The sequence below is a fragment of the Gobio gobio genome (assembly GCF_949357685.1).
Source record: "Gobio gobio genome assembly, chromosome: 24".
Taxonomy (NCBI): domain Eukaryota; kingdom Metazoa; phylum Chordata; class Actinopteri; order Cypriniformes; family Gobionidae; genus Gobio; species Gobio gobio.
Genome location: NC_137120.1, coordinates 27,103,743 through 27,117,522, shown reverse-complemented (window position 1 = coordinate 27,117,522; position 13,780 = coordinate 27,103,743). Strand labels below are relative to the sequence as shown.

General features: G+C 40.0%; 1 protein-coding gene across 1 annotated transcript in view; it reads left to right on the top strand.

Moving 5' to 3' along the window:
* Nucleotides 1-1,092: 1,092 nt before the first annotated feature.
* capn8 (calpain 8) overlaps nucleotides 1,093-13,780 on the top strand; it is a gene marked incomplete at its 5' end in the record, with an annotated part of 29,100 nt that continues 16,412 nt past the window's right edge. The window contains 11 exons of the mRNA XM_079808512.1: nucleotides 1,093-1,329; nucleotides 2,396-2,465; nucleotides 4,507-4,625; nucleotides 4,916-5,049; nucleotides 5,240-5,408; nucleotides 6,344-6,427; nucleotides 6,511-6,596; nucleotides 9,916-9,990; nucleotides 10,066-10,226; nucleotides 10,320-10,489; nucleotides 10,959-10,970. Of these exons, the coding sequence (XP_079664638.1) occupies nucleotides 1,093-1,329; nucleotides 2,396-2,465; nucleotides 4,507-4,625; nucleotides 4,916-5,049; nucleotides 5,240-5,408; nucleotides 6,344-6,427; nucleotides 6,511-6,596; nucleotides 9,916-9,990; nucleotides 10,066-10,226; nucleotides 10,320-10,489; nucleotides 10,959-10,970 (1,317 nt within the window). The remainder of the gene's footprint in view (nucleotides 1,330-2,395; nucleotides 2,466-4,506; nucleotides 4,626-4,915; nucleotides 5,050-5,239; nucleotides 5,409-6,343; nucleotides 6,428-6,510; nucleotides 6,597-9,915; nucleotides 9,991-10,065; nucleotides 10,227-10,319; nucleotides 10,490-10,958; nucleotides 10,971-13,780) is intronic.

Genomic DNA, 13,780 nt, shown 5'->3' with positions numbered 1-13,780 from the left:
CATTAAAAATACATACAGGTGAGGGGTTCGAATGCCGGTCGCCATGTTGCCCCTCCATCTTGAAAGTACATTAGCCAAAGAGGGACATACCCGTAAATTCAAGTTTCGCCTTTCGCGTTTTAATACTCGATGGCACCGTGTCGAATGCGGTCGAATGTGGACGAGGTCGAACTGGAAGCCATATTAATCTTGGACTAAATCGGCCACCGTAGGAGTTAAAACGAAATCAGAATTGAGAGGAACAGAAACTAATAGTCACTGGATGGTCATATACCTTTTCACCTCCAGATGGGGGAAAATATGACACAGTGTAGCTTTAAAGGTACATATTAGTACCTTTTCGGTTTTGTACCTTAGGGTACCGCCCCAGTGACAGCAATGTACCTTTTTTCTGACCGTGTAGAGACTGATGCGATTGAGCAAATCGAGTTGAGGACCTATCAGCCTGCGCCATCTAGAATTTCACAACAGAACTTAACCAAAAAAATATTTGTATAACTAGTGTCAATAAGCAGCAGGTAGGGAACAATAATGTGACAATATGGGGGATGCTATCACAAAAGGTCAATGTATATTCCATAAACTGTTTCAAGGAGGCAACAACACTGTCAAAGCTTTTTTGTAGCCAAGACTTAAAGGTATGTATAGAAACTGCATTTCGAAAAGAAACCCACCCTGAGAAATATTCAGTGGACTAAAATTGTGAACACTAGCCCCAGTCTCCCAAAGAACAAAAAAGAACAATAGAAACAAAAGAGGTCTGAAATTAGATTGTTGTAAGAGTGAGTCACACTCTATACAAGACTCGTGTTACAGTGCAATTACATTGGTAAGTACTAAACTAGTGAAATGATTATACTTTGAAAAGCTAAGTAAAGAAAAGCATATACTTCAATTGCTTAACAGTTTTCTTTACAGGGATGCTCAACCAGTGTGAAAGCAACACCTGCCCCGATGCGCAGACAGGTGAGTGTGACTCCGCCCACATGTTTACCATACAGCCGCTCTCACTTTAAAAGCAGCATCAGTCTCACAAAAACCCTCACTCACTCGACAAGGTACAGAGACACTTGAGGACGACTACGGGGCAGCATGTCTAATATTACTAAGGTTCTTTCTAGGAGGCAGGACAGAGGAGAAGGACTGGGAACAAACGAGAATGCGGTTCCCTTCAATAAGCAGGACTATCAGAGCCTGAAGCAGGAAAGTCTGGCGAAAAGAACCCTGTTCTGTGACCCGACCTTCCCTGCTGAATCCGACTCTCTGGGATACAACGAACTCGGCCGGTACTCCTTCAAGACCAAAGGAGTGCAGTGGAAAAGACCCAAGGTATGTGGTTAAGGTAAACCCTATGTTTTGGGGGCAAAATGTCCCCACAGAGATGGCAAAATCTGAAATCCTTGCCCTTGTGGGGACATGAGCAAAAAAGCTTACAAATCATACAGAATCATGTTTTTTGAAAATGTAAAAATGCAGAAAGTTTTCTGGAATGGTTAGGTTTAGGGGACAGAATATAGAGTTAAAAAATCATTATGTGTATGGAAAGTCATGTCTGTGTGTCTTTCTTTGCACAGGTGGAGTTTAGGTAAATATAAAGGCGTGTATTTGTTGAACTTTGTCTTATAGAATCTTTTTGTTTAGAATCTTAAAAAATACTTTTGTTTTATCCCAAGAAAAAGAAAGAAAAAGAGGTTAATTCAAGAGTATTAAGGTTAATTGAAAATATTAATATCAATATTAAATAATTAAATATTCAAGTATTTATAGTTTGGCATTATTTATGAGTCTTAAAGGTGATTTTCCATTCACAAGGAACAATGAGGAGAGTTTTAATAATTAATAATGCTATTAAATAAAATCATTTTAAAAATGGTCACACAAACATCACTTTATTAACCACTTGGAATTGAATTACTAAGCAAGTTGAAATTCAAACAGTAGAAATGACAAACATTTTAAAACAATAATAATTTAGAAAATAAACTATAGGCCTATATATTTTTAATTAAAATATTTAATATTAAAAATCAAAATAGAAAAATAATAGAAAAGAAAAATGTTGACGTGACATGATGTTACAGCAGTTGACCTGATATTCAAAACATTGTTCTGTACGTGTGCATAGATACGCTCACTATGGTAACCGTCGGCAGCTCAGGTTTCTCTTCGGGTGTGAGGAGGATATTTGTGTGTGTTTCATTGTGTGTTTATACTTACAACAAGCATAGTCTCTGCTCATCGGTTTGCATTGTTATATAAATAACATGCTTTTATCTGTATTTTTTCTTTTATGAATACACTAGCAACCAGGCAATGGTTCAACTACCTTTTACCGTTTGCTAAGAGCAAATAAAATATATTGTTACTCATGTGTACCATTTTCCTTTTTTTAAAGGAGCTGTGCTCAAACCCTGAGTTCATTGTGGACGGAGCCAATCGGACGGATATCTGCCAGGGAGCTTTAGGTAAGCAAAGATCCTTTTGCTCACAATAGTGTTCGGGTGTGGCCTGCAGAGAAATACAATGAATAATTTATGATTTTCACCAACATGGTGGTCAATACAGGTGAAAACATTATTACTAAGGAGTAACATAAAAAAAAAACATGACGAATACAGAATTTCAGGATCAGTTGAATTATATATTATGATATCAAATGATGTGTTTAGTTACCTGTATCTGCTGGTGTGCTTTATGTTGACATGAGCTGACTGTCCTCCACCCCAAACACACACAGATCTGTATTGTGCGGAGCTAACCACCATGAAACAATAAATATAAACACTACGGTATATCAGGAAAGATGTGACAAATGCAGCTTCAGTGACATTCAAAACTATTCATATGATACATTAACACCATAGAGCCATTTTGTTTGTTCAAACAAAAAGAGAAAAATAAATTGTACAGAGCACCCAAGAGGACATGGTCATGGAAGAAATATGAGATTGGAAGAAAAACTATATTTCTATATTTGTGTTCGCTCATAAAATGTTTTTGTTCCACCAAAGAAATTCCCAGCAAATCCCCCAAATGGACATGGTGGTGGAAAAAATTGTGATGGGAGGAAAAAATATATGTCATGGCTTTTGCATTCTTTTGCAAAAGTTTTGCTTTTCCCAGGGAAAGTTTCTCAGGGGAACGCAAGCATTTGCGAGAGAACACAAAAGCATTAATTTTGCAAAGAGTATTTTTCATCCCATCTTCAATTTTTGTCCCCATCATTATCTCTTTAGGGGCTCTGTACAAAAGTTGGTTCTCCAGGAGATGCAATATTTTTGCAAGAGATCGCAAAAGTTGTGTGAGCGAATGAAACATTTCTACGGGGAAAGCAATTTCTTTGCAAGAGAACACAAAAGTTTGGCGAGCAAATTAAAAGCATCTATAATAAAAAGTATCTCTGGAGAAAGCAATATTTTTGCAAGAGAACGTGAGCGAATGAAAAGTTTCTCTGGGAAGTGCAATTTTTTGCAAGAGATTGCAAAAGTTGTGAAGGGAATAAAAATTTATCTGGAGAAAGCAATATTTTTGCAAGAAAATGCAAAAGTTGTGCGTACAAATGAACAGTTAGTCTTGGAAATGCAATATTTATGCAAGAGAAAGCTCAATTTGTGTGAGTGAATGGAAAATTTCGAATGCAATATTTTTTTGGAAGAAAACGCAAAAGTTGTGCGAAGGAATGAAAAGTTTCTAAGAAAAATGCAATATTTTAGCAAAACAAAGCAAAAGTTTTGTGAGCAAATGAAAAGTTTGTCTGGGGAAGCAATTGTTTTGCAAGAGAACACAAAAGTTGTGCGAGCAAAATATTGCCAAAAAAATAGTGCAATATTTTTTTGGAAGAAAGCGCAAAAGTTGCGCACGCAAATTAAAGTTTCCACGGGAAACGCAATATTTTTGCAAGAGAACGCAAAAGTTGTGCGAACGAAGTAAAAGTTTCTCCGATGAACACAATATTTGATGTTGATGCAAATTTCGGGAGGAGCACGTTCAGATAATTAAAACGAATTAAATACGAGTGAAGCACATTCAGTTAATCAATTTAATCAAACATACATAATCTTTACTTGTGAATTTTGCATGCAAGAGGACGCAAAAGTTGTGTGAGCGAATGAAAGCATTGAAATATGGAAGATATGATAAAAACATGCTCAAGTGTTAGTTAGGTAGATAAGAACAAAGTATGGAGCAACAATAATGATGCTAGCTTTAGCAACCGCTAATTAAAGTTACCTCACACTACAAGTGCACAACTTCTGTTGTGGAAAAACACGGGAGTGGTTGAAGACTTAAGCTTGAAGGTTGTAGGTTCAAACCTCACAATGGTTGATCCATGAACCATCACCATTGTGCAAAACACATACGCCCAGGACACTCCTTGAGCAAAACACTGAAGCCCAGGTTGATCCTGCAAGACTATCGCTGTAATAAGTGCACTGAAAGTTACTTTGCATAAAATCATAAGCTCAAGGCAAAATTAATATCTAATTATGTTTGATACATTGGCAGGTGACTGTTGGTTGCTGGCAGCCATTGCATCTCTGACTCTGGATAAGGAGATTCTGGCACGTGTGGTTCCACCTGGACAGAGTTTTACGGAGGACTATGCCGGCATCTTTCACTTTCAGGTCAGAACATACAAACGGACCAGATTGAAGAGCTGGGATTCAAAATCAAATTGAAACCTGGTGGAGAAAGTCTTAATTTTAGGATTTAAAAAGAACACAAACATTCAAATCATTTTAATAATGAATTTCAAATGAAAATTTCATTCAAATTGTTAGCTAATACTATAATGAAGTAACTGTATTAAATCAAATAAAAATAATTAATTTAAATCCGTTTTTAGACTTTTGCACTATTTTGGAGTGTTTCTTACAATGCAATATATGATCATATTATTTTCTTGTCTCTTCAGTTCTGGCAGTATGGTGAATGGGTGGATGTGGTCATTGACGACCGGCTGCCCACCAGAGACGGGGAGCTGCTGTTTGTTCACTCTGCCGAGGGCTCTGAGTTTTGGAGCGCTTTACTGGAGAAGGCCTATGCAAAGTAAGCGTGTTTATTCATCATAAAGTACGTGCTACTGCTTACCTGAACCACAATGTTGAACAATAGGATACTGAGTCATATGAAATACTTGGTAAACACTCTGCCTACAACCACAGCCTACAAAACACACAATGTTCATACAACATGTCACATACCAACCGGTGACGCCAATGTCTACCATATTTTGAAGGGTAAACGGCTCATATGAAGCTCTGACGGGAGGTTCGACCAACGAGGGTTTTGAGGATTTCACCGGAGGCATTGCTGAGAACTATGAGCTGAGCAAAGCTCCTCCGTTCCTGTTTAAGATCATGCAGAAAGCCCTGACGCTGGGCTCATTACTGGGCTGCTCCATTGATGTGAGTTTTAATCCACTTCTGTCGGCTTTCATTTCATTGCATTTTGAGCTGCAATAACTTCTCTATGGCAAGAAGAGATAGTGATTAATACATAATATTGAGTCTTTGGTCTGTGGTCTACTTAACAAACACACTTTAGACACATAAAGCCCTAATTTACAAAGATCCAGATTAAAGGATACTCATTTGTTTGTGAGACTGAACAATTTGCATGTGCTTTAAGGATGTTTTGCAGGTGACTTACTAAGAATACTTGCCCCATATGCACATAGGTTGGTCTCACCCATACTTAAAGGATGATTTTGTGTGTGGAAATATCAAATTATAGCTTACTTGTGGCTCACACTAAATACCAGGAGTTTCAAGTGTGACAATTGATATCATTGCTGTAACACATAATTATTCAGGATGCACTGATATGAACATTTTGGCTAATAATGATGATAATTTATATTTTGAAGTGATAACCAATATTGTCTAATGTATCTGTATTCTGTACCCACACTGCTTTTCAAAAGTTTGGGGTCTGTATTCTTATGGTCACGAAGGTTGTATTTATTTGATCAAAATACAATAAAAACAGTAATATTGAAATACAGTAGCCTATTATTACCATTTAAATCAACTGTTTTCAATTTGAATATATTTTTAAAAGTGTCATTTATTCCTGTGATGCAAAACTTTTGGACAAGATTAAGATGTCCAAATTTTGTTTAAATATAAAATTTCTCAGATTTCTGTCACTTTTGATTAGTTTAATGCATCCTTGCTGAATAAAAGTATTAATTTATTAAAAATAAAATCTTACTAACCCCAACATTTTAAATGGTAGTGTCATTGCTCTATGTGTGATGTGAGAAACACTGACTCGATACAGTTTTAATCATTAAAAATACCCAAAAGCGAATAGAAATCATATGTTATTTATGGAGCAGATTACCAGTTCGTATGAGACAGAGGCGGTGACGAGTCTGAAGCTGGTGAAGGGTCATGCCTACTCCGTCACGGCCGCAGAGGAGGTCAGACAACGCCACTGAAGCTGAAATATAGATTTGATAGGAATAATTTTAAGTAGCTCTAATGATTGTCACCTTACATGCAGGTTCACTTCAAAGGCCATCCAGTGGAACTGGTGCGTATCAGGAACCCGTGGGGTCAGGTGGAGTGGACAGGCGCTTGGAGTGATAAGTGAGTTCAATTCAATTCAATTCAATTCAAATTTATTTGTATAGCGCTTTTCACAATACACATTGTTTCAAAGCAGCTTCACAGAAAGTGCATTTCATAAATGTACATTGAAAAATGTTAGAAAAGAGAATGTTAAAGAAAAAATGTTAGGATAAGTTAATCAATCATGTATTAATTTAGGCCATAACAACGCTGGCGTTGAGTCGTCTCTTCACAGGCGTCGAGTCGTCTCATCACAGGTGTCGGGGCATCTGAAGTCTCCATCAGAGGCTGGATACAAACTGGAGCTGACGAACTAGTTACCTCGGGACTAGTGTCCCGAGATAACAACAGAAAAGCAGATGGGAAATAATTAGCATAGCTGCTGTTCAGAATATTAATGCTGTTGGTGCGATTTAACTGTAGTATAAAACTTAATTATAATGTGAATGCTTGGCTAAAGAGATGCGTCTTTAATCTAGTTTTAAACTGGGACAGCGTGTCTGAACCTCGAACAATATCCGGAAGACTATTCCAGAGTTTAGGAGCTAAATGTGAAAAAGCCCTCCCTCCTTTAGTGGACTTAGATATCCTAGGAATGACCAGAAGCCTCGAGTTTAGTGATCTTAAAGAGCGCGATGGATTGTAGGGCGATAAAAGATCAGTTAAATACACTGGAGCTAACCCATTTAGGGCTTTATAGGTCAGTAGCAATACTTTGTAATTGATACGGAACTTAATAGGTAACCAGTGTAGGGATGATAAAATTGGTGTTATATGATCATATTTTCTTGACCTAGTAAGCACTCTAGCAGCTGCGTTTTGGACTAACTGCAGTTTGTTTATCGATGATGCAGGACAACCAGCTAATAAAGCATTACAGTAATCTAGTCTCGAGGTCATGAATGCATGAACTAACTTTTCTGCATCAGAAATAGATAGCATGTTACGTAGCTTGGCAATGTTTCTAAGGTGGAAAAATGCCGTTTTTGTAACATATGAAATATGACTTTCGAAAGATAAGTTGCGGTCTAATATAACACCCAGGTCTCTTACTGTAGTGGATAAAGCGACAGGACATCCTTCCAAGTTAAAGTTGTATTGTGAGAGGTTTTGTGGGCAATTTTTTGGACCAATAAGTAACACCTCCGTTTTATCTGAATTTAATAGCAGAAAATTACACGTCATCCAGTGTTTAATATCATCAACACACGCTGTCAGTTTAGATAATTTAGCGTTTTCATCTGGTCGTGATGAAATATATAATTGAGTGTCATCAGCATAACAGTGGAAATTAATTCCATGTTTTCTTATAATATTACCAAGTGGCAGCATATATATTGAGAATAGCAGAGGGCCTAGCACGGATCCTTGCGGCACCCCATAGTCTACTGATGTTATCTTTGATTTTTCCCCATTTAGACAGACAAAATGGTAGCGGTCTGATAAATACGATCTAAACCAGTTTAATGCCTGTCCCTGAACACCAGTGTAATTTTGAAGTCGATCTAATAGTATTTTATGATCTATAGTATCGAACGCAGCACTAAGATCAAGTAGAACTAGTATTGAGATACAGCCTTGGTCAGAAGCTAGAAGTAAATCATTTGTGATTTTAACGAGTGCAGTTTCTGTGCTATGATGCTGCCTGAATCCTGATTGAAATTTTTCATAGATATCATTTTCTTGCAAGAAAGAGCACAATTGAGCGGACACAACTTTTTCTAGTATTTTAGACATGAATGGAAGATTTGATATTGGTCTGTAATTTGCTAGGTTATTATGATCTAATTGTGGCTTCTTAATGAGAGGCTTTATGACTGCCAACTTGAATATTCTTGGAACATGACCTAAAGATAAAGACGAGTTAATAATATTGAGAAGAGGCTCTTCCACTACAGGTAACAACTCTTTCAGTAGTTTAGTGGGTATTGGATCTAATAAACATGTTGTTGGTTTAGATGCAATGATAAGTTTATTTAGCTCTTCCTGTCCTATAGTTGTAAAGCGGTGTAGTAGTTCTTGAGGGGCGATAATTGCGGTTGAATCATAAGACATCATTAATGATTGTACATTTACAATTTTGTTTCTGATGCTTTCTATTTTGTCAGCGAAGAAGTTCATAAAATCATTACTACTAAACTGTAACGGAATATTTTGTTCAGGCGATGCTTGTTTATTTGTTAGTCTAGCCACAGTGTTAAATAAAAACCTTGGGTTATTTTGGTTATTTTCTATTAGTTTGCGGAGATGCTCAGCCCTGGCTGCTTTTAGGGCCTTTTTATAACGTGACATACTTTCTTTCCATGCGATTCTAAAGACCTCTAAATTAGTATGTTTCCATTTACGCTCTAAGTTACGAGTTTCTCTCTTGATAACATGTGTAGCACTGTTGTACCATGGTGCTTTAGTTTTCTCTCTAACCTTTTTTAATCTAATTGGTGCTACAATTTCTAATGTACTAGAGAAAATGGTGCTCATACTGCTAGTCATTTCCTCTAGTTCATCTGTTTGTTTGGGTTCACTTAGCAGCTGAGCCAGATCAGGTAAGGTATTTGAGAATCTATCTATAGTGGTTGGAAGGATTGTTCTGCCTGGTCGATAACGTGGCGCAACATGACAGATTTCAGCAGTACGCAGTATGCAAGTTACCATGTAATGATCAGTGACATCATCACTTTGTGGTATAATATCTATATCGGTTGGGTTGGTTCCATGTGATATAATTAAATCTAATGTGTGATTAAGACGATGAGTGGGACCAGTGACGTTTTGCTTGACCCCAAAGGAATTTAATAGATCTGTAAACGCAGCCCCTAACGCGTCATTTGTGTTATCTACGTGTATGTTAAAATCTCCAACAATTAATGCTTTATCGACGTTGACCAATAGATCTGAGAGAAAGTCTGCAAACTCTTTTAGGAAAGCAGCATAGGGCCCTGGAGGTCTATATACAGTAGCTAAGGCTAGAGATAATACAGATTTCTTTCTTACATCTAATAGCGTGACATTTAGCACTAGTACTTCAAATGAATTAAACCTGTGACCTGTTTTCTGGGTAACATTAAGAATATCTCTATATATTGTTGCAACACCGCCGCCACGACCAATCAGACGGGGCTCATGCTTATAACAGTATCCTGGCGGAGTAGACTCATTTAGACCGAAATAATCATTTGGCTTAAGCCAGGTTTCAGTAAGGCAAAGTACATCGAAACTATTATCTGTGACCATTTCATTTACAATAACCGCCTTAGGTGTGAGCGAGTTCCCTAAACAGATTGTACTTATTCAACATCAGTATTGAGAGTCTTGTAAATGTTTCCCATTTCTTTCTCAGCTCCAAAGAGTGGGATAGTATCCAACCAGATGAGAAAGCTAAACTGGGATATTCAGCTGAAGATGGAGAGTTCTGGTGAGAGAACTTGCTTTTTAACCTTTTAAAGCTTTTAACCCTCAAGAACGTAACAAATCTTCCTTGTCCTGTCAGGATGGCATATTCTGACTTCATACAGCAGTTCTCGAAGTTGGAGATCTGTAATCTGACTCCAGACACTCTTTCAAGTGAGGATTTGAACCGCTGGAACTACAACCAGTTTGAAGGAAACTGGAGGGTGGGCTCCACTGCAGGAGGCTGCAGGAACAACCCAGGTATATCAAATCAACATAAATGTGCTTCAAACCAAATTTGGTTTTAAAGAGTTTTTTGTTCCACCATCCGACCATTTTGTTTCTCCTCTCCAGCTACATTCTGCTCAAACCCTCAGTTTGTGATCAAGCTGGAGGATGCAGATGATGATCCCTATGATGGCGAAGATGGGTGCACGTTCCTTTTGGGTCTGATGCAGAAAGATGGTCGCAAAGACAAGCGGTTTGGAAGAGACTTGAACACCATTGGCTTTGCTATCTATAAGGTAACTGGTTACATACAATCAGTCATACCATTTAAACTAGAAACAACATTACCATCAACACCAACATCACAACCAACAGTACCACCAACCTTGCAACCACTTATTTAGCAGTCTTGGTTCAAGAATTGTCTTTCCAGATTCATGAACCAAACCAACTTGATCTGAAAATAATCACATTGATGAGATTTGAAGCAGTAAAGTAGGCCTATTTGAAAATCTAACATCTTTCTTTTCAGTTATTCATGGGTAGTGCAGTTGTTCACCTGGAGTTTCACTACTAAAGATTGTTTTTCTTAAATGATGTTGAAATATAGAAATATTTTTCAAACATTCTCTATGGAGAATATGATTTTACTTTCAGAACCCAACTGTTGTACAACACGTTATACAACACATTTTACTACAGTATAATTTTTTAGGTGAAAATGTTTGAACATTTAATAATATAATATTCTTTTGTGTTTTTCAGGTTCCAGATGAGGTGTGTATGAGCTCAATATGTTTTGTACATAAGAGTAACTGGACACCAGTAATTTATATGATACTACAGAGCCCCTGAAGGGACATGGTGATTAATGCCTTTGCGTTCTTTGCACAACTCTGTCCTTTTGGGACTCTCAGTGAACTCAATGCTTTTGGGGAAGAACACAAAGTTTCTTGGGTGGGATGCAATCCTTTGGGATAGAACGCAAAGTTTCCCGGGGGAACAGAATCCTTTGGGAGTGAACGCAAAGTTTCCCGGGGGAACACAATGCTTTGGGTAAGAACACAAAGTTTCTTGGGGGAACGTAATCCTTTGGGGAAACTCTGCAAAGTATCTAGGGGGAACGCAATACTTTGGGAAAGAACACAAAGTTTCTGGGGGGAACGCAATCCTTTGGGAGAAAATGCAAAGTTTCTCAGGGGTAACACAATACTTTGAGAGAGAACGCAAAGTTTTTCTGTGGAACGCAACCCCTTTGGGAGAGAACACAAAGTTTCTCGGGGGGATGCAATCGTTTGGGAGAGAACGTAAAGTTTCCCAGGAGAACAGAATCCTTTGGGAAAGAACGCAAAGTTTCTTGGGGGAACACAATGCTTTGGGAAAAACTACAAAGTCTCTAGGGCAGGGGTGGGGAACTTTGATCCTGGAGGGATCTCTTGCAGAGTTTAGCTCCAACCCTGAAAAAAACACTCACCTGTCTGTAACTTTAGTAATCCTGAAGACCTTGATTTACTTCAGGTGTGTTTGATTAGGGTTGGAGCTAAACTCTGCAAAAGAGTGGCCCTTCAGGATCAACGTTCCCCACCCCTGCTCTAGGGGGAACTCATTCCTTTGGGAGAGAACACAAAGTTTCTTGGGCAACTCAATACTTTTTGGTAAGAACGCAAAGTTTCTTGGGAGAACGCAATGCTTTTTGGAGAGAACGCAAAGTTTCCCGGGGGAACAGAATCCTTTGGGAGTGAACGCAAAGTTTCCCGGGGGAACACAATGCTTTGGGTAAGAACACAAAGTTTCTTGGGGGAACGCAATCCTTTGGGGAAACTCTGCAAAGTCTCTGGAGGGAACGCAATACTTTGGGAAAGAACACAAAGTTTCTGGGGGGAACGCAATCCTTTCGGAGAAAAAGCAAAGTTTCTCAGGGGTAACACAATACTTTGAGAGAGAACGCAAAGTTTTTCTGTGGAACGCAACCCCTTCGGGTGAGAACACAAAGTTTCTCGGGGGGGATGCAATCGTTTGGGAGAGAACACAAAGTTTCCCGGGAGAACAGAATCCTTTGGGAAAGAACGCAAAGTTTCTTGGGGGAACACAATGCTTTGGGAAAAACTACAAAGTCTCTAGGGCAGGGGGGTGGAACTTTGATCCTGGAGGGATCTCTTGCAGAGTTTAGCTCCAACCCTGAAAAAAACACTCACCTGCCTCTAACTTTAGTAATCCTGAAGACCTTGATTAGCTTCAGGTGTGTTTGATTAGGGTTGGAGCTAAACTCTGCAAAAGAGTGGCCCTTCAGGATCCGGCCAAATATTGACCGGCGACAGCCTATGATGTCATCAAGGTGCGACCAGGAAGTATATAAGGGCACCTTGCCAACATGACAGTATCTCATCGTCTGAAGGGACTGTTTCGGCAGGCAGGCCCTGCGGCATGGCACAGCGACGCAGCGTCTCGTTCCCTGTTCTCAGGGAACAATGGTTACATTTGTAACCTGAGACGTTCCCTTTCGAAAGGGAACTCGCGCTGCGTCAGCTTTGACGCTACGGGGAACGATATACCCACGCCGCCATGCCGACGGGAGTGCGTGCCCATTGGCAGTGACAACTGTCAAGACAAGCAAATTCTGCTGAAATGCCTGAACCACTCCCCTTCTGGTCACATTAGGCTGTCAGTGACAGCGCTCCCTACGGTCATAGCCCAAGCTATCGCCTGAGAAGGAAACCTTCACACACATGAGGTCCTTCCCAGGCCTTGCTCGAAGGCCTGGAACCACCCCATTCGACTTAGAAGGGGTTCCTTTAAGGGAGCGTGGCAAGGGAACTACGAGGGAACCCTATGCCAGTCACTATTCGGGAGGTCTTCTCACCGAATGCCACCAGGGAGACCCGACCTGGTGACCCAGTCTGCTATGGGACACGTAATACGGTCAACCCTGTCTGTACAGTACAGAGCCTCTGGTACTCGCCTCCGAAGAGACATCCCGCTAGGGTGCTGCAAAAAAGGCAGTGTCATCCACTAGCCGGACCTCAGAGACGGGTTATCCCGGAGAGCAGCGCTCAGCGAAGTGCTATAAAACCCTTGCTAGCGAGGGGAGTCAAGCCGCTCGATCCTCAGATCTACCAAGCACTTACTTTAAAACGTGCTTAGGAGGCCAAAGGGCCTTACAGGCTGATATACCAGGGAGGCCCCGAGGGGCCTACAACCATAAATCAGCGCCAGGCAGCCGTAAGCTCATAGCAGACCCTCACTTGAGAGGAGCTAATAAGCGTGCCCGGTAGGAAACCATGCCGTAGGCAGACTATGAAGGTCCCGTCCTGCATGGACCGCATAGCCGCAGTGACGTCTCGTCATGCTAGGGTAAGAACATCGCCTTCAGGAATAGCGAACGGCCAGAGACCGGCGCCTGATAGCGGGTGACCACTAGCTGTCAGCGTAAAGCTAGTTATGTGTTCCCGCCTGGGGAACTCGTTCCCCAGGGTGGCCGGGAGGGGCCTCCACCTGGTAACATGTGTCGACTGCTCGCGCATCTAACAGGAGCGCTCGCCCTCAGGTAGGCCAAAAACGGGCCAAATACCTGATCGCAGTCTCGCTAG